The sequence below is a fragment of the Periophthalmus magnuspinnatus genome, chromosome 23 (assembly GCF_009829125.3).
Source record: "Periophthalmus magnuspinnatus isolate fPerMag1 chromosome 23, fPerMag1.2.pri, whole genome shotgun sequence".
Lineage (NCBI taxonomy): Eukaryota > Metazoa > Chordata > Actinopteri > Gobiiformes > Gobiidae > Periophthalmus > Periophthalmus magnuspinnatus.
In genome coordinates this window covers 469,599-489,895 of record NC_047148.1, presented here as the reverse complement: position 1 = coordinate 489,895, position 20,297 = coordinate 469,599, and the positions used below count along the sequence as shown (strand labels likewise).

Sequence of the window (20,297 nt, the reverse complement as noted above, 5' to 3'; positions counted from 1 at the left end):
ATGAGCCTCACGTGAGTTTTCATTGCTGAAATCCAGCAAAACCTAAAATCACTGGTCTGAATTTTCACTACCTAGCCCCCAGTGCCTACAGCCAATAATTAATCAGTGCACGTGTAGCCTCTGCAGTTCAGTGAGCGAATTATGGAGATTCTGAGTTTTCACATGAGGCAAGGCCTGTCCATATATTGAGAATGAGAAAAACCTGTACATGTCCTCTATCTGTGGGTAAGGTATGGGTAGCTCAGGTTCAGTTGTGATTGCAGTACCTTTTTAAACCATCAAGTGCACAGGCTACATGAGGTACCTTTTAAATTAAAATGTACTGATAAATGCCAGTGGCATTGTTTAGTCTAGGTTTACTCTAGGTTTACTTTAGGTTTAGTCCAGGATTAATAGGTTTACTTCAGGCTTATTTCTGGTTTGTTCTGCTTTCACTGACTTTGTATGTGCCTCAGCTGCGCCCCCTGGTGGAGTTGGTGCGGGGCCTCCCTTGTGCGGTCACTAAGCGCAGACACCTGCGGAGAGCACTGCTGCAGTATCTGGATGAATTTGACCCCTGTAAGTGCTCTCCCTGTCCCAACAACGGACGTGCTGTGCTGGAGGGGACCCAGTGTTTGTGTGTGTGTCAGACCGGGACCTATGGACCCAACTGTGAGCTGAGGGCCCCTGACTTCACCTCAGGTACACCCAGCACGCCACATACAAGTCTGCATCACAGCTCTTATTACTAGCTCATAGCAGTAACTGTCAACCAAACAAGGTCAACATGGAAGCACCTTGACAAAGAGTGGACCGTTCTGTGTCGAGTTTGCCTGTTCTCTAGCTGAGGTAGTGATCCTCCAGGCGCTCCAGTATGTGCACAAACTATGGCCTAATTGGTAAAGCAAATCCTGTAAAATAATCTCAATAACATTTTGGTTGACATTAAGGTTCCAGAAACATGGGCACTGAAGGACCCTTATGGAAGCAAACATCATGTCCCAATGGCACTCTATTTTTTGTAACAAAATATGCATCTAAGTCGGCACAGCTTAGTAATAAAGAGGTCTATTGACTTCCTAATCAAAACTGCAGAATTGATAGTCCTTACCTCTTCATAGTTGCATCTCATTATAGCATGCAGCGAATTCCCAGATATGACTTGGGGGGGTTGGTCTTGTATGCGTGCCGATGTTTGTGTGCTTATGTGCAGAGGCAGTGGATGGCTCCTGGAGCTGCTGGGGTTCCTGGAGCAGCTGTGGGGCCTCCATGAGCAGGAGGAGGACCAGAAGCTGTAATAACCCTGCACCTCTGAAGGGAGGGAAGCCCTGCCCTGGGCCCAGCCACCAGGATGACCCCTGCTTCATCTCCATCTTTGAACAGTAACACACAACATCATTTAATCTGGGACTCAACCAGGACTAAACACCATACTCTTGATTAATAGTCAAATAAACATAATAATAATTATAAAAAGTCAAATACGTTTTGCCCCATCACAGATATTAGGGTCAAATTGAGAACGCTGTGTACAGTCCATAGACTTGTTTGTAAATGTGTATACAGGCATATATATAATTACAGCTAGGCAAATAAGTATTTGAACACCCTGTGACTTTGCAAGTTCTCCCACTTAGAAATCATGGAGGGGTCTGAAATGTTCATCTTAGGTGCATGTTCACTGTGAGAGACATAATCTAAAAAAAATCTGGAAATCACATTGTATGATTTTTTAAAAAAAATAATTTTTTTGTATGTTACTGCTGCAAATAAGTATTTGAACACCTGTCTATCCGCTAGAATTCTGCCCCTCAAAGACCTGTTAGTCCACCTTTAAAAAGTCCACCTCCACTCCACTTATTATCCTAAATTAGAAGCTCCTGTTTGAGGTCGTTAGCTGCATAAAGACACCTGTCCACCCCATACAATCAGTAAGACTCCAACTACTAACATGGCCAAGACCAAACAACTGTCAAAATGCACAAGAGACAAAATTGTAGACCTCCACAAGGCTGTAAAGGGCTACGGGGCAATTGCCAAACAGCTTGGTGAAAAAAGATCCATTGTTGGAGCAATTATTAGAAAATGGAATAAGCTAAACATGACTGTCAATCTCCCACAGACTGGGGCTTCATGCAAGATCTCACCTCGTGGGGTCTCATTGATCCTAAGAAAGGTGAGGAATCAACCCAGAACTACACGGGAGGAGCTGGTCAATGAAAAGAGCTGGGACCACCGTTTCCAAGGTTACTGTTAGTAATACACTAAGACGTCATGGTTTAAAATCATGCAAGGCACGGAAGGTTCCCCTGATTAAACCAGAACATGTCCAGGCCTGTCTTAAGTTTGACAATGACCATTTGGATGATCCAGAGGAGTCATGGGAGAAAGTCATGTGGTCAGATGAGACCAAAATAGAACTTTTTGGCCTTAATTCCACTCGTCGTGTTTGGAGGAAGAAGAATGATGAGTACCATCCAAAGAACACCATCCCTACTGTGAAGCATGGGGGTGGAAACATCATGCTTTGGGGGTGTTTTTCTGCACATGGGACAGGACGACTGCACTGTAGTAAGGAGAGGATGACCGGGGCCATGTATTGCGAGATTTTGGGCAACAACCTCCTTCCCTCAGTTAGAGCATTGAAGATGGGTTGTGGCTGGGTCTTCCAACATGACAATGACCTGAAGCACAGCCAGGATAACCAAGGAGTGGCTCCATAAGAAGCATATCAAGGTTCTGGAGTGGCCTAGCCAGTCTCCAGACCTAAACCCAATAGAAAATCTTTGGAGGGAGCTAAAATTCTCTGTTTCTCAGTGACAGCACAGAAACCTGACTGATCTAGAGAAGATCTGTGTGGAGGGAGTGGACCAAAATCCTGCAGTGTGTGCAAACCTGGTGAAAAACTGCAGGAAATGTTTGACCTTTGTAATTGCAAACAAAGGCTACTGTACCAAATATTAACATTGATTTTCTCAGGTGTTCAAACACTTATTTGCAGCAGTAACATACAAATAAGTTATTAAAAAAATCATACAATGTGATTTCCAGATTTTTTTAGATTATGTCTCTTACAGTGGACATACACCTAAGATGAAAATTTCAGACACCTCCATGATTTCTAAGTGGGAGAACTTGCAAAATCACAGGGTGTTGAAATACTTTTTTTTTGCCTCACTGTATGTATAAATAAATAAACGATGTGTGTACACAGCCTGGCCAAAAAAAAAAAAAAAAAAGATCACACGCTAATGTTTCGTTGGACCGCCTTTTGCTTTGATTGCAGTGCGCATTCGCTGTGGCATTGTTTCGATTTCGCTTCTGCAATGTCACAAGATTATTTCCATCCAATGTTAATTTTTCACTAAGATGTTGCTTTGATGATGGTCGAGTCTGACCGCTGCACAAAGCCTTCTCCAACACATCCTAAAGATTCTCAATGGGATTAAGGTCTGGACTCTGTGGTGGACAATCCATGTGTGAAAATGGTGTCTTATGCTCCTGATCCACTCTTTCACAATTTGAGCCCAACGAATACTGGCATCGTCATCTTGGAATATGCCCGTGCCATCAGGGAAGAAAAAATCCACTGATTGAATAACCTGGTCATTCAGTATATTCAGGTGTCAGCTGACCTCATTCTTTGAGCACAGACTGTTGCTGAACCTAGACCTGATCAACTGCAGCAACCCCAGATCATAGCATTGCCCTCACAGCCTTGTACAGGTGCTTCACTTCATCTACCTCTCAATTCAATTCATTTTATTTTTGTAACGCCCAAAATCACAACAACAGTTGTCTCGAAGGGCGTTCATGTTTTGGTTGATGGGGGAAACCGGAGTACCCGGAGGAAACCCATCCAGACACGGGGAGAAACATGAAAAACTCCACACAGAAAGGCCTGGGTACTCCGGTTTCCCCCATCAACCAAAACATGAACGCCCTATCCTAGTCTCTCTGGATCCATTATGGTTTGTATCATACACAGGTGTGGTTTATTTTCCTTTTTACTTCCCATTTGTTGACTTCCCACTTCCTACGCAGACAACAAACCTGCGACAACGATGATGACTTCACAGAGGGCTGGATAGATGAGCTGCCCCCAGGATTCAAGGGCTGCCTGCGACCCAAGAGACCTGAGAATGGCTACCTCCGGGTCAGTACCTCCCAACACCATGGAGTATTTCAATATGTACTAACCCACTTGAGGCTTAGTTTGGAACAGTCATGCAGAACAGTATGCTAATGAAGAGGCTGAGGCTGCAGTGGAGGATGGGAGAATGAATGTGACTAGGGCTGCTCGTTTATCAACCGTGATTTTATTAATGAGCCAAAGAATTACTTATACTCTTACAAACTTAACCTAAACAAAAAGTATAGACCTTTTATGAAATTATTAATGTTTTGTGACAGTTTTGTAACTGAATGAAGTGATCATTAAAAATGCAATTAACTGCACACCTGTGGCTGTGTCCGATAATTTAAATGGCTGCAAAAAGGAGTAAGGAATCTCTTATATGCATATCTTGTGTGGCCAAACCTCCTTGTCAAAGCCTGATCTCATCAGATCTTAGAAGCTAAGCAGGGCTGAGCCTGATTAATACTTGGATGGGAGAAAGCTGGAGAAAGCTGGGGCAGCAGTGGCAAAACTGTTGTGTCCTCAGGCAACACGCTTCATCCACATTGCCTAGTATATGTGGTGTGTGAGTGTTGTTGGTGGTTGGAGGCCTCACTGCTTAGTAAATGAATAATGCACCGAAAAGCATATTTGAGTGCCCAGAGTAGCTCTGTATAAATCATATGGTTTGACCTGAGAGTGTTTCTGCAGAAAGCCAAGCAGTACTATGAGTTTGGGGAGGATGAGGAGATCATCTGCTTCACAGGCTTCGAGCTGGAGGGCTATCAGTTCTTTAACTGTCGTCTAGATGGGTCCTGGAGCTCCTTGCAGGGACGCTGCATCAGTCAGTACCACACACTGCGTCAATTTCACACACACACACACAAAAAAAAAAGTTTTATTAAAAATCATTACGATGTATGCATCTGTGATATAATATGTTGTACTACAGCAATCACTTTCTTTATCTTGTCTCTTCTTTTTCCATTGTCTGTCTCTCTCCTTGTTATTAATAGGCTGTCTCTATCTCCTTGTTTTGATCCTCTTCCTCTTTCTCTCTTTTTATTGAAAGTCTGTCTCTCTGTCTCTGTCCTTGTTGCTGATTGTCTCTCTCTCTCCTTGTTGATAGTCTGCCTGTCTTGCTCCTTATTGTTGATCATCTGTCTCTCTCTCCTCTTGTTATTGAGCCTCTCTGTCTTGTTGATCTTCTGTCTTCTTATTAATCATTTCTCTCCTTGTTACTTTCTCTCTCTCTCTCTCCTTGTTGTTGACAATCTGTCTCTCTGTCCTTTTTGTTGATAGTCTCTCTTTCCTGTCCCAGGGCGAACCTGTGTCCCCCCTGACGTGCCTGAGGGGATGCTCTTATTCCCAAATAAACAGCTGTATCGTGTGGGGGAGTCTGTGGGCTTTAATTGTGTGAGCCCAAGCCTAAGCCCCCAACCCCGCACTCGCCACAAGTGCAGTCCGGCTCTGAGCTGGGAGCCCGCTTTGCCTCAGGACCTGCGGTGCACAAATGGTAGGATACACCACACTACTGACACCACAAGTCGGGACACATGAAAATGACATGAAATTATACATGTTTGTAGAGGTCTGATCTAGGGCTGTGCAGTTGATCAAATCATTCTGCCCTTTCTAATAGTCAACTTGGAGAGATCTACATTCAATCCTCTGCATGAGATTTAGAGCAGAGTTAAGACTTAGGAAGAGAGTTGCCTTTTAAAAATGTTAAATGGCAAATATTAAAAGTGTGTATTGTTTATGTTCAGGAAATACACTATATATATATATATATATATATATATATATATATATATATATATAATTATACACATACAGTATTGTTCAAAATAATAGCAGTACAATGTGACTAACCAGAATAATCCAGGTTTTTAATATATTTTTATTGCTACGTGGCAAACAAGTTACCAGTAGGTGCAGTAGATTCTCAGAAAACAAACAAGACCCAGCATTCATGATATGCACGCTCTTAAGGCTGTGCCACTGGGCAACTAGTTGAAAGGGGTGTGTTAAAAAAAATAGGAGTGTGGCATCCAATCAGTGAGGTCATCAATTTTGTGAAAAAACCCCCCCCAAAAAACCAGGTGTGAATCAGGTGGCCCCAATTTAAGGATGAAGCCAGCACTTGTTGAACATGCATTTGAGAAAAATGGGTCGTTCAAGACATTGTTCAGAAGAACGGCGTACTTTGATTAAAAAGTTGATTGGAGAGGGGAAAACCTTTTAAAGAGGTGCAAAAAATTATAGCTGTTCAGCTAAAATGATCTCCAGTGCCTTAAAATGGAGACAAAACCAGAGAAACGTGGAAGAAAACGAAAGACAACCATCAAAATGGATCGAAGAATAATCAGAATGGCAAAGGTTCAGCCAATGATCAGCTCCAGGATGATCAAAGACATTCTGGAGTTACCTGTAAGTGCTGTGACAGTTAGACGTCTGTGTGAAGATAATCTATTTTCAAGAATCCCCTGCAAAGTTCCTCTGTTAAAAAAAGGCATGTGGAGAAGAGGTTACAATTTGCCAAAGAACACATCAACGGGCCTAAAGAGAAATGGAGGAACATTTTGTCGACTGACGAGAGTAAAATTGTTCTTTTTGGGTCCAATGGCCACAGACAGTGTGTGAGATGACCCCCAAACTCTGAATTGAAGCCACAGTACACAGTGAAGACAGTGAAGCATGGTGGTTATGATATGGGCATGTTTCTCCTACTATGGTGTTGGGCCGATTTATCACATACCAGGGATCATGGATCAGTTTGCATATGTCAGAATACTTAAAGAGGTCATGTTGCCTTATGCTGAAGAGGACATGCCCTTGAAATGGGTGTTTCAACAAGACAATGACCCAAAACACACAAGGAAGCGAGCAAAGTCTTGGTTCCAAACCAACAAAATTAATGTTATGAAGTGGCCAGCCCAATCCCCGGACCTTAATCCAATCGAGAACTTGTGGGGTGATGTGAAAAATGCTGTTTATGAAGCAAAACCAAGAAATGTAACAACATTCCACAATTAATTTAAAGAATCATGGAGTGGAATAACAGCGTAAGGTGTTACAAGTTGACTCCATGCCACACAGATGTGAAGCAGCAAAAAAAACTGTGGTCATACAACTAAATATTAGTTTGGTCATTCACAGGATTGCTAAATCCTACAAACAAAAATGTTTCTACAAAATAATTTTGAGTTTGTACAGTCAATGGCAGACACTATTATTTTTTTTTAACACACCCCTTTCAACTAGTTGCCCAGTGGCACAGCCTTAAGAGCGTGAATATCATGAATGTTGGGTCTTGTTTGTTTTCTGAGAATCTATTGCATCTACTGGTAACTTGTTTGCCATGTAGAAATTATATATATATATATATATATATATATATATATATATATATATATATATATATATATATATATATATATATATATATATATAAAATATAAAACCTGTATTATTCTGGTTATTCACATTGTACTGCTATTATTTTGAACAATACTGTATATACATATACACACACACAGAGTGACCATCAAATGTGGCATATACCAAGGAGATGCACTGTGCCCACTGCTGTTCTGCATAGGTCTAAATCCAGTCAGTCAAGTCATCAAGAACACTGGTTATGGATAACGACTCAGGAATGGGGCCACCATGGGTCACCTCCTCTACATGGATGACATCAAGCTGTACGCTAAGAATGAGTGAGACATCGACTCACTGATCCACACCACCAGGATCTACACTGGAATGTCATTAGGGCTTGAGAAGTGTAGCCGGATGGTGACAAAGAGAGAGAAGGTAGTCCACACAGAAGGGGTCTCCCTCCCAGAAGGGACAATAGCAGACACTGAGGACAGTTACAAGTGCCTTGGTATCCCACAAGCTAATGGCAACCTTGAAGAGGAAACAAGTAAAGCTGTGGGAACAAGGAAACCAGCGGAAAGAAGGAAAGCAGCCAAGGAAAGCAGGACTGCTTTACTAAGGCAAGTCCTAAGGAGTCAATTCAATGGCAGAACAAGATCCAGCTATGCCCTGCCAGTAATCAGATACCCAGCAGGAATCATAAGCTGGCCAAAGGAGGAAATACAGACCAGAGACATTAAGACCTGAAAGCTCCTGACCATGCATGGTGGGTTCCATTCCAAATCCAACACCCTGAGTTTGTACGCGAGCCGTAAGGAAGGAGGCCGAGGACTAATGAGTGTGAGAGAGCCACTTCAGCACATAACTGCAGGGTGTAAGATGCTGGCAGGTAAAGCAAACATGGAGCTGCATAACCAAGTGGTGGATATAGTGTACAGAAACATCTGTGCAGAGTATGGACTGGAGACCCCAAGGTCAAGGTGGGAAACACCTCCAAAGGTAGTGGAAAATGATCGAGCCAAGATCCTGTGGGACTTCCAGATACAGACTGACAGAATGGTGATGACAAACCAACTGGACATTGTGGTGGTGGATAAACAACAGAGCAAAGCCATTGTGCTGGACAGTTTTCGCAGAAACAAGTGATGGAACATCAGGAAAAAGGAACATGACAAACTAGAGAAATATCAGGGGCTCAAAGAAGAGCTGGAGGAGGCCTGGAAGGTGAAGATATCAGTAGTGCCTGTGGTCATCGGAGCACTCAAGGCAGTGACCCCCAAACTGAAGGAGTGGCTACAGCGGATTCCAGGAAATACATCAGACATCTCAGTCCAGAAAAGTGCAGTACTAGGAACAGCAAAGATACTGCACAGAACCCTTTAGCTCCCAGGCCTCTTGTAGAGGACCCATGAATGAAAACATTGATAAAGCAGTTTGGTGAAAAAAATAATTTTGTTATATCACCTAGTCCTGTTCTAGACTAGTGTTGTCACAATACTCAAACTCAATTTTGGTAGTAGGGAATAGATTCGATACTTGATGTCGACTACAATACCACAATGGTAATAAACACTATTTAGATAAGAGAATGATTTTCAACATTAAATCATAGTACTGTCTTATATTACTATGTCTTATTATTACTTATATGTGGCCATGTATCTGTGTATCTCAGTTGTCCAGGTAGGTTCCATAGTGGTCCATGAGCATATACAGCACTAAGCTATGTGGTTTTGTACTGATTTTGATACAGCTCAAGGTCATTCTAAAGCCATTCAGGAAAGGTTAATTTCTGTCCTGTGAATGATGTCGTGGAACTTATCTGTTAAATAATACCAAAACATACAAGAAGACCGTTTATGTTGGTTTATTACGTTTGAACCGGTAAACAAAATGTTCCACTACTGACAGATTCTGCTAGTAGTGGGCCCAGAGCAATGGGGTAACACTTGGCTACCATTTGGCCTTCTTAGTCCAGAGAGGTAACACCTGTACATTAGCATTTGAGTACAGTAAGGATGATCAAACAATAGACATATGAAATAAAACATGAAACTAAAGGATTTGACAAAGAATAGTGAGGCTTTTAATACTTCTTGCAGTGTATCTTGGAAAACAGAAAACGACACACAATACTAAAATTTCTACCACATTGACTTTAGTATCCATATTTGCTCAAATGGGTATTTAGTTTTGGTACAAGTTTTAGTCTTGATTAGGTCCTGATTTCCGATACTTTTGACAACCCTTTTCTAAACCTCATCCACTTTGAGAGTGGGGGCCAGCGGTCTTTGGCTAACGTTATGTTTTGACCCTTGTGCTGTGTGCAGAGGTCCCGTACATCCCTGAGAGCCGCTGTGACCTAGGACAGAAGCTGCAGAATGACCAGTGTGTGTGTAAGGAGCGCCAGAGCTGCATGTGAGTCTACTCTGTCTACCCGCTCTTGCTCTAATGCACATTATATGCATTAAACTAGCTGACTCTAAAGCATCTGCCTTTTTATAATGGTGTGACACTAGCTGACTCTAAAGCATGTGTCATGGCACAAGGGCAGAAGGCCCTAAAAATAATCAAAGGCTACAGTTTTCCTCACTAGCCCCAATTTGTAACCACAGATGTTTGTCCAACTATGCCACCCCAAAGGGAACAGGTAAATAATTCTCATATAAAGCCATATACAGGTAAATATGAAGTGTCAGACATGAAATGTGAAAAATATACAATTTTAGTTACTTACTGGTTTACTGTATACAAGTTAAAATGCACAGCAGTTTAAATCAAAAGCCAAACTAAAGTTCTGAGTCCAGTTTTTAACCCTTGTGTATCCCGCCCAGTAGTTAGGTTCCTCTGGGATAAGTTTCCCACAATTTGTTTCACTTATAACTCAGCCACAAAATAACATTTTTATGATGTTGGGATCTATTTTTAGCCTGACTTCAAACACAAAAGTACTGATATCAAATTTTATTTTTGTAATTTTGGTTAAAAAAAATAGAATTTTTGACCTTCAAAATGTTCTGCAACTCTCTTTAATCACTGTACTTGACAAACACTATTTGGTCAATTGCCAAGCGGGATTTGTCAAAATCTAGGGAAAAAATAAAAAATCAAAAAATTAGCATTTTGATTGAGAGCAAAAAGTTACATTAAAGTTTCTCTGGAATCAATTTGACTCCATTTAATTTCTCTTATAACTCAGTCATTAAATAACATTTTTATAATTTTGGGATCAATTTTTAGCCAGACTTGAGACTAATGCACTGATGCCACATTTTTCTTACATTTGTATTTAGAGCCAATAGGCTTTGATTATGTGAAAAAGTGTGTACATTATAAGGTCCTATAATACTGATATTATATGTACTGTACTTAACAAAAAAATATTTGGTCAATTAGAAGGTGGGAGGAGTCTAAATTTAATTTAGGTGCTGTTTTTGAAAAATGTTAGATTTTTGAATGAAAGAAAAAATTGAGGTTGATGGTCCAATTCCCATTCATTTCAATGACATTTAGTGAATCCTGATTACATTTCTGTATTTGGCCTTTCATACCAACTTCATTCAAACTCCAGACTGACAACTTTTATGAAATAGGACCTCATTTATATGAATATTTACTTTATTTTGGATTTAGCAATTTTTTTTCACGATTTTAAGGCCCCAAAACCTCTACAAAAATCTAATGTTTACGTATAGCCAAGTGGTGTTTTTCTCCCTCACAAATCCAACTTTATATTTGGAAAAAGATGTTTTTTGATTCAATTTTTTTCAAAAATCTTTGCCTGCGGAGTCAAAACTCTGTTTTCAAACAGCAGAAGACCTGCTCATGTTTGCAGCTGTGGTAAGCTAAAGGTGTTATTTTATTATAAGAAAAACTTTAACATAAGGTAACATAACATAGGTATATTTCAACTATGAAAGACTGAATGGGGGGAAAGAATCCAGGGACCTAGTGAATGACCTGCAGAGAGCTGGGACCAAAGTAACAAAGGGACCATCAGTAACACACTACACCACCAGGGACTCAAATCCTGCAGTGCCAGACGTGTCCCCTGCTTAAGACAGGACATGTCCAGGCCCGTCTGAAGTTTGTTATACAGCATTTGGATGATCCAGAAGAGGATTGGGAGAATGTCATATGGTTGGATGAAACCAAAATAGAACTTTTTGGTAAAAACTCAACTTGGAGGAGAAAGAATGCTGAGTTGCATCCAAAGAACACCATACCTATTGTGAAGCATGGGGGTGGAAACATCATCCATTTGGGCTGCTTTTCTACAAAAAGACTAAGACGACTAATCCAGTTCCTGTAAAGGAAAGAATGAATGGGGCCACGTATCATGACATTTTGAGTGAGAACCTCTTTCCATCAGCAAGGGCATTGACGATGAAATGTGGCTGGGTCTTTCAGCATGACAATGATCCCAAACACACCACCCGGGTACCGAAGGAGTAGCTTCGTAAGAAGCTTTTCAAGGTCCTGGAGTGACCTAGCAGTCTCCAGATCTCAACCCCATAGAACATTTTTGGAAGGAGTTGAAAGTCTGTGTTGCCCATTGACAGCCCCAAAACATCACTGCTCTAGAGGAGATCTGCAGGAGGAATGGACCAAACTACCAGCAAGAGTGTGTGAAAACCTTGTGAGGACTTACAGAAAACATTTGACCTCTGTTATATACCCTTTGTTAGCAATGACAAAGTATTGAGATGAACTTTATTTATTGTTATTGACCAAATATTATTTCCCACCATAATGACTAATTGAAGGAGAGTTTGATGTTGTGGCAGAGAAGGCAAAGTTACATGTACTTAACAATGACTATGCCTGATCTATATAACTTCAACTTCACTTTATTTGTGTCTCCCATGGGGCAATTAGCTTTGCAGCAAAGAGAATACAAAAAAGACAAAGACATATAAAAACATTGAAAGGACATAAAAAACAGTACATATCTGTCCATCCACAGAGCAGGAAAAACACACAGCGGTAAGTAAGATTAAAATGTGTTTCTACCCTGAGCAGCATTTAAAAGCAAAATGGCTGCAGGAGTAAAAGAGTTCTTATACCTATTACTCCTCACTGTAGGAAACCTGAGCCTAGAGCCAGAAGGAAGAAAACTAAACTCATCATGAAGAGGATGAGCATCATCAGACAAGATGCCCGTCTGCAGCACGTACAGTCGCTCAGACGCCAGTGCTTCATGTATTTGAATGATCCGAGCGGTGCACTTGAGTCTTTTGCTGTAAAGTTTGCAAACAGACACTACACTTTATATGTGAGCTCAGGGAGCATGAAGTGTTTTGAATGTGGAGATGTAGGGCACAAGCATCATGTCCCCACCGAGAGCCACGGGGGAAGGGAGAGCCCATACACCCGGTGACACCCCGGAGGAAGAGCAGGAGCAACCAGGTCCCTCCGGAGCAACAGATGATCAGGCTGAGGCAGAGATGCAGAGTGAGCCACAGCAGGAGGAGACGGACATGCTGGGAGAAAGTGTAACCACTGCCCCAGCCCCGTCACAGAACACTGAGAGCGCAGAGGACAGGGGCGCAGAGGACAGGGGCGCAGAGGACAGGGGCGCAGAGGACAGGGGCGCAGAGGACGGGGGCGCAGAGGACGGGGGCGCAGAGGACGGGGGCGCAGAGGACGGGGGCGCAGAGGACGGGGGCGCAGAGGACAGGGGCGCAGAGGACAGGGGCGCAGAGGACAGGGGCGCAGAGGACAGGGGCGCAGAGGACAGGGGCGCAGAGGACAGGGGCGCAGAGGACAGGGATGTAGCGGGAGAGGACAGTGAGCAGTGTGAGGACGGAGAGGACAGGGATGAGGAGGACACACTGTCACAGTTCTCAGATATGTCTCAGGAGGCGGGGCCAGAACCTGCATGAACCTGCTCTTTACTCTATTAAAGATATTAATGAGTTCCTGGATGTCACTTATGGAAACAAAGCAGTTAATGTACAAGACTTCTTCCCCGATGTTGATGGCTTCATCAACTCAGTCAGGAAATTGAAAAGGCAGGTTGGCATCAAACAGTTAAGTCAAAAGAAAAGGTATAGACTGGCAAAGCTTTTAGCAAAGCTCAGTAAGGGTAGGAAAGGAGCAGGGACCAGTAAAGAGAAATAATGGGAGGTGCACAGTGGTGTTTTTTTCTCAGCTTGTATCTAATTACTGTTTTCTATATGCCTTTCTATTTTCCTATGGAGAGCTTCAAAATAGGACCCCTGAACATTAATGGGGGAAGGGACAGAGAAAGGCAAGCAGCGGTTGTTGAAATGGTTAAACTTAAACATATTGATGTGTTATTCCTACAGGAGACACACAGCACAGGAGACAATGAGACAGACTGGAGCAGGGCTTGGTCAGGGCCAATTTTTATGAGCCATGGGACTAATGTGAGTGCTGGAGTAGCAGTGCTGGTGTCTGAGCGGGTGAGGCTGGGTAATGCCACTCACCTGGAAGTAGAGGGAGGCAGGCTGCAGGTGGTGCAGGGGACTATTAAGGAAAGACACTTTGTGTTCATAAACATCTATGCACACACCTCACCTGTGAGCCGCACACAGCTAGTGCACACTCTTAACAGGCAGCTCAAAACATTTAACAGTCTCTGTGATAGTGAGTTAGTTATGAGTGAGAAAGCAAAGGGGGCGCTAGTCAAGGCGAAGGTTATTAGACTGTGTGAGATCAACGCACCCACTCGCTACTTTTTCAATTCAGAAAAGAAAAGCAGTGTGTCAAATAATCTAATGCACCTCAAATTAGCCAACGAGGAGATCACTTCTGACCCGTCACTGATGCGAGAGGAGGCCATTACCTTCTACAGTAAACTGTTTGGGGCCGGTGAATGTGACGAGGGCAGTCGGGGGCAGATGGTGGAGGGGTTGCCTGAGCTGGAGGACTCTGAGGCAGCAGCTCTGTCCTCTCTGGTTACTCAGGAGGAGATGAACTCTGCAGTGCAGCAGCTCAGTTGTGGCCGAGCCAATGGGATCGACGGGCTGCCTCCAGAGTTCTACAAGAGGTTCTGGTCTGTGCTGGGGGAGGATGTACATGCCGTCTTCACTTCAGCGCTGGATTTGGGTCGGCTTCCACGCAGCTGCACTAGAGCGGTCCTGGCACTGTTGCCCAAGAAGGGTGACCTGACTCTGCTGAAAAAGTATAATCTCACCAACACAAACATACTGCATCCCTGGTCGGACTATTATGGACAGTATTTTTCTCATCCGGGACATTATAGACATGGGAAAAACAAAGGACTTGAACGTCGATCTCCTGTCAATCGACCAGGAGAAGGCATTTGATCGGGTAGACCATAACTATCTGTTCAAGACTATGGGTGCATTTGGGTTTCCCAGAAAGTTCATTAGCTGGATGGAAATGCTGTATGAAGGAGCCACAGTGTTGCTAAGGGTGGGGGGAGGACTCAGCCGGCCGGTGGAGGTGAGGAGGGGCATCAGGCAGGGTTGTCCTCTGTCAGGGATGCTCTATGTTCTGGCCATAGAACCACTGCTCCGGAAGCTCAGCAGAGGTTTGAGGGGCCTCAGACTGGAGCAGGCCTCACAGCCCCTCTGCCTGTCAGCCTATGCAGATGACATCACTGTGATCATCTCAGGGCGGGAGGACGTGGGGACAGTGCAGCAAAGTCTGTCCCTCTATGAGCGCGCTTCATCCGCACAGGTAAACTGGTCAAAGTCTGAGGGCTACCTCCTGGGACAATGGGAGCACCAGGCGAGGCCTGTCCTTCCCGGGGAGCTGCAGTGGAGCATGGAGGGGTTCAGGTGTCTGTGTGAAACTGCTGCCAGAAACACGCCCAAAGAACTGGGATGGTCTTGTGGAAAATGTGAGTGCCCAATTGTCTCGATGGGCCTGCGTCCAGCCCCAGCTGTCTTACAGGGGGAGAGCTCTGGTGGCCAACACCTTGGCTGCCTCCTGTCTGTGGCACCGCGTTACCATCTTACAGCCTCCGGACTCTGTGGTGGCAGATATTCAGAAGCGGTTGGTGGACTTTTTCTGGGGCGGCTATCACTGGCTGAAGACTGCGGTGCTGTACTTACCTGTGGAGGAGGGAGGACAGGGATTAGTGGACATCTCCAGTAGACTGGCAGCACTCCGTCTGTGGACAGCCAAACGTTTCCTCTATGGCCCCGAACAACTGTGGACAGAGACAGCAGCTGTCCTGCTGCGCCGAGTGGGAGGACTGTGTTATGATAAGCACCTCTTTCTTTTGGACCTGAAGGCAGCGGACCAGTCTGTGCTGAAGGCCTGGAGCTCGGTGCTGGAGTGCTCCAGGGAGGAACCATGTGGACGCGCGGGGCAAGAGCCACTTTTTTTTAACCCTGTGGTGAAGAGCAGCCTGCTGGACTCTACCCACATGAGACAGGCATTTGTGGCAGCAGGGATCACCAAGCTGATGAACTTGAGGACTGAGCAAGGCTGGAAGAGTGCAGCCCAGCTGAGCCGGGAGACCGGGGTGAGGTCTGAACAGGTGCTGCAGAAGCTGCTGTGGGAGGTCCAGCATGGACTCCCTGTGCACTTCAGAGAGATACATGGGCTCTATGGACAATCTCCACCTGTCCAGATAGGACCCTTTCCTTCGCTGTGTGTGCGGGCCGCTGGAGGACCACAGAACAATAACGGAGGCTTACTATCGTTTGACTCCCCTGTCCTCGTAGACACAACATCAATCGTAGAACTGTTGTTTTAATAAACTTTATCCTAGGCCAGGCTAAGATGAGCGTGTGGCTCACCCGGAGGAGCCACACGGTCAGCTCAGGCTGCACAGACCCGGAGCTCCTGTTAAAGAGACTGGGGCACGGCTCAAAGTGGAGTTTACGTACAGTAAACTGGTGGGGCAGGTGGAGGATTTTGAGGTGGTGTGGACAGTGAGGAGGGCGCTGTGTTCAGTGAGGGAGGGGCAGTTAACCCTGCACCTGTAGGAGGGGCTGGAATATGGATGTGTGATTGTGTTGGTTGTTTTTAATATTTTCTTGTAACTGATAAGTGAAACAAAATAAATGTATTGTTAAAGTCAAAGTCATCAGACAAGATGCTCAGAGCCTTCCTTTTCACGTCTGGAGAAAAGCTCAGTCAGAGAAGTCTGCTGGGCCCCCAAGATTTTGTCATTCAAATGTACAATTCTACTGAGTGATTTTTTTTGCTTTGATATTCAGATTCCCATACCAACACAAAATAGAAAAAGTTAAAACAGACTCGACACAAGATTTATAAAACAAAGTCATCAAAATCCTGTCCACCTGGAAATACCAAAGTTTTCTGAGGCAGAACAGATGCTCTGACCTCTCGTGCACAGCATGTCTGTGTTATCATTAAAGTTCAGTTTGTGGTCAATCAAGGTTCCCAGGTGCTTATAATTTTCCACTAGCTCTACCTCTTGACCTTTGATAACGGTCGCTCTGGGAGTTGTGACCTGTCTGCTAAAGTCAATAGACATATCTTTAGTCTTACTGACATTTAGTTTTAAAAAAGAGTTGTCACACCACTGTATCATGTCCTCAACATCTGGGCCATGGTCCTTTTCGTCGCCATGCAAAAGACATGATGACAGAGTCATCTGCAAATTTCAATATATGTCGATTTACATAATTACTGCGACAGTCATTTGTATACAAAATATATAAAAGTGGTGAGAGCACACAACCCTGAGGAGATCCTGTAGAAGAATTTCATTCACCTTTACCCTCTGTGATCTCCCAATTAAGAAATCCAAAATCCAGCCCACCATGTTAAAATCCAAATTAAAATTTGAATCAAGTTTATCAATTAAAACGTGTGGCTGTATGGTATTAAAAGCTGAGGAGAAGTCCAAGAATAGGAGCCTTGCATGCGTTTTTGAGCTCTCTAGGTGTTTAAGGACCATATTTAAAAGAGTTGCTGTGGCATCCTCCACCCCACGACCCGCCCTGTATGCGAATTGCAGGGGGTCAAGCAAGTGCTCCACTAAAGGAACAAGTTCATTTATCATAAGCCTCTCAAAGGATTTCATAACTAGTGAGGTCAAAGCCACTGGTCTAAAATCATTTAAAACCTTGGGGTGTTTTATTTTGGCCACAGGAATTATTGTGCTTTGTTTCCATGTCTTTGGCACCCTCTGCTGGTAGATTGACATCTGAAATATATAAAAGAAGACTGGACCTAATTGTTCAGAGGACAACAGGCGCACCACATATAAGGGTCTACAGCTACTAGACTGTCTGCACATGACTGCTGTTCTGAACATCCCTCACAGTCGCCCAGCATCTCAAGCAAAAGACCAGAAATCGCTGCAGAGTAGGCTGCAAAACAAGCTGAAAATTATATGGAAGAGGCTTTAGAAGCACAAAGTCAAGAACTGACAAAGCTTGAAAAACAGAAAGAGATAGTGGGAATGCAAACTAAGTTGAGGGTGTACATGGAAGAAGAGATGAAAGTGAAAGAGGAAAGATGTAGCTCTGTAGAAGGCAAAGGCAGTGTCATCTCATACAAAACATGTAGAACATCCAACCACACAAAATTAAGTATTTATGCAGACTTTACAGGAGTCCATTGCTCTCACTAGACTTCCTACTCCAGAGCGCACTGTGTTGTCAGGTGACCCTCTTGTGTTTATGGAGTGGAGCACCAGTTTTAAAGCTCTGATAGAAAGGTGATGCTTAAATCCTGCAGACAGATTATTTTATTTGGAAAGGTACAGAGCAGGGGAGCTAAATCTCATCTTCTCTGTAGCAACTGCCTTTCTAGAGTAGGAGGCTTATCAAGAGAGCAAGGGATAGGCTGAATGCTAGATATGGGCATTCATTTGTAGTACAGCGAGCCTTTAGAGAGAAACGTAACAAGTGGTCAAAAATAGGTGGCAAGGAATATCTTAAGTAGTTTGTCAAAAAGGCATTGGGAGGGATGATCCACTAACTTCCGAGCTAAAGCTAAGGTGGGAAGGGTGGATGAATGATTCAGAAAATCTTAAATTGATTTGGATTCCCCGGTGTTTTAAGCCTGTTTGGTAAAGTCCTGAAAGTTGAGCTCCACCACTCTGATGCAAGTAGTTAGTGCTCTTTTATCAGATTAGTGAGTGAACAGGAAGTACATTGTACATTAGTAGTGGGAAAAGCCAGAGTTGCACCAACTAAAATAGTCACAATCTCAAGGTTGGAACTAACAGCTGCAGTAACTTCCACCGCTGTTAGCTCAGTTATATTAACAATGAGGCTAAAAGATTTCATGTTTTTATGACAATCAGGTAAAAAGAATCTGAGAAACTACAAACCCAGAAAAATGAAAACACAGCCGACCACGCCTTAAGAGGCTTAAAAGCGTCAGACCTTATCCACTCAAATTGGTTCACTGGTCCCAAATTTTTTTGGGACAGACATTGTGACAGAACAAAGCACACCACTAGATTTCATGGTGGGAGATCCTAAAATAAAAACAATCCAATTACTGAAAAACTCAGTTAACACAACAAAGTGAGATCAAGGAGCATTTGACAAGGTTCTCAAAATGGACTACTACAAGCCATGTTAACGCTAGTCAAACTTGCACAGCTAGATGCATTTGGAAAGGAGATAAACAAGCTGTGGTTGCAGGGCAACTTTTGCGACTGAGTCAGACTCTTTGAACCGGACCCATTCCTTCAAGACAGTGTAATGAGAGTAGGAGTTAGGCTGAGAAAGGCCTCCATGGGTTTTGAAGTGAGACATCCTGTAATCCTACCTAAAGACTGTGCTGTCACTCATCTCATTGTTGCACATTATCATGACAAGCCCCAGCACCAAGGCAGAGGACACACTTTGAATGAGATCAGAGCAAACAGCTACTGGATTGCCAGAGGAAGTAAAGCTGAGTTCATCAGACAGTGTGTAGTGTAGGAGAGCACGTGCACCACCTGAGCTACGGAGGATGGCAGATCTACCTTTCAACCGCATCGACCCGTTGCCACCATTCACTTATTGTGACATGGACTGCTTCGGCCCCTTTAATACCATACTGGTATTACCAAAAGTGAACAGAAGACCATACCATTTATAAACTTAAAGTTGTAGAGCCACTCACATTGAATTGCTAGATAGATTGCTAGATTTATATTGGTGTGACACTAAAGCATATCGCATATATTTAATAATGGTGTCATTTTCTCCTGGTCAGGGCATATGTAGCCAGTGTGTGTGTGCTGAACACTGAGGCAGACGTGGCCGTGCACATGTCTCTGTGCTCCTTACACACGGGCCGCTGCCATGGTGACCCCCTCTTCTACATCTCAGACGGACAGTGTGACAGTTTGGACCCCGCCAAAGTGGCCTGGGCCCGCTTCAGAGTCAAGATGGCTGCCAAGAGCTCCATCCATCAGAGCTGCGATCTGGACACATGCTATGAGTGGGAGACGTGCTCAGGTCAGTGCTGGTTTAATTCTGGTTTAGCTCTGGTTTAGTTCTGGATTAGTCCTATTTTACATGGTACTGATTAGAAGTTTAGTGCTGGTTTATTCGTGGTATGGTCCTGGTTTAATTATGGTTCAGTTCTAGTTATTCCTGGCATGGTCCTGGTTTAATTCTGCTTCATTTCTGGTTTCAGTCCTGGTTTAGTCTTGTTTCAGTCTCGGTGTAGTAGTGTTTTTTTCATGGTTTATACAGGTCTATCAGAGTTGCGACCTGGACAAATCCAATAGCTCTTAGCCCTGGTTCTAGTTCTAGTCTATCCTGGTTTTAGTTTAGTCCTAGTGTAGTCCTGGTTTTGTGTTTGGCCCCTTAATGTCTTTAGATGCTCAGATACAACAATGAGGTATGAGTTAAAATGGGTTATGGTTAAGATTAGGTAAGTGGTGACTATTAAG

General features: G+C 43.6%; 1 protein-coding gene across 2 annotated transcripts in view; it reads left to right on the top strand.

The window, feature by feature from the left end:
* The window catches only part of c6 (complement component 6), a 45,612-nt gene that overhangs the window by 24,216 nt on the left and 1,099 nt on the right, over positions 1-20,297 (top strand). For both annotated transcript variants that reach the window (XM_033989112.2, XM_055231849.1), the window contains exons 11-17: positions 456-681; positions 1,193-1,361; positions 4,024-4,135; positions 4,808-4,940; positions 5,418-5,612; positions 9,811-9,898; positions 19,613-19,857. In XM_033989112.2, the coding sequence (XP_033845003.1) occupies positions 456-681; positions 1,193-1,361; positions 4,024-4,135; positions 4,808-4,940; positions 5,418-5,612; positions 9,811-9,898; positions 19,613-19,857 (1,168 nt within the window). The remainder of the gene's footprint in view (positions 1-455; positions 682-1,192; positions 1,362-4,023; positions 4,136-4,807; positions 4,941-5,417; positions 5,613-9,810; positions 9,899-19,612; positions 19,858-20,297) is intronic.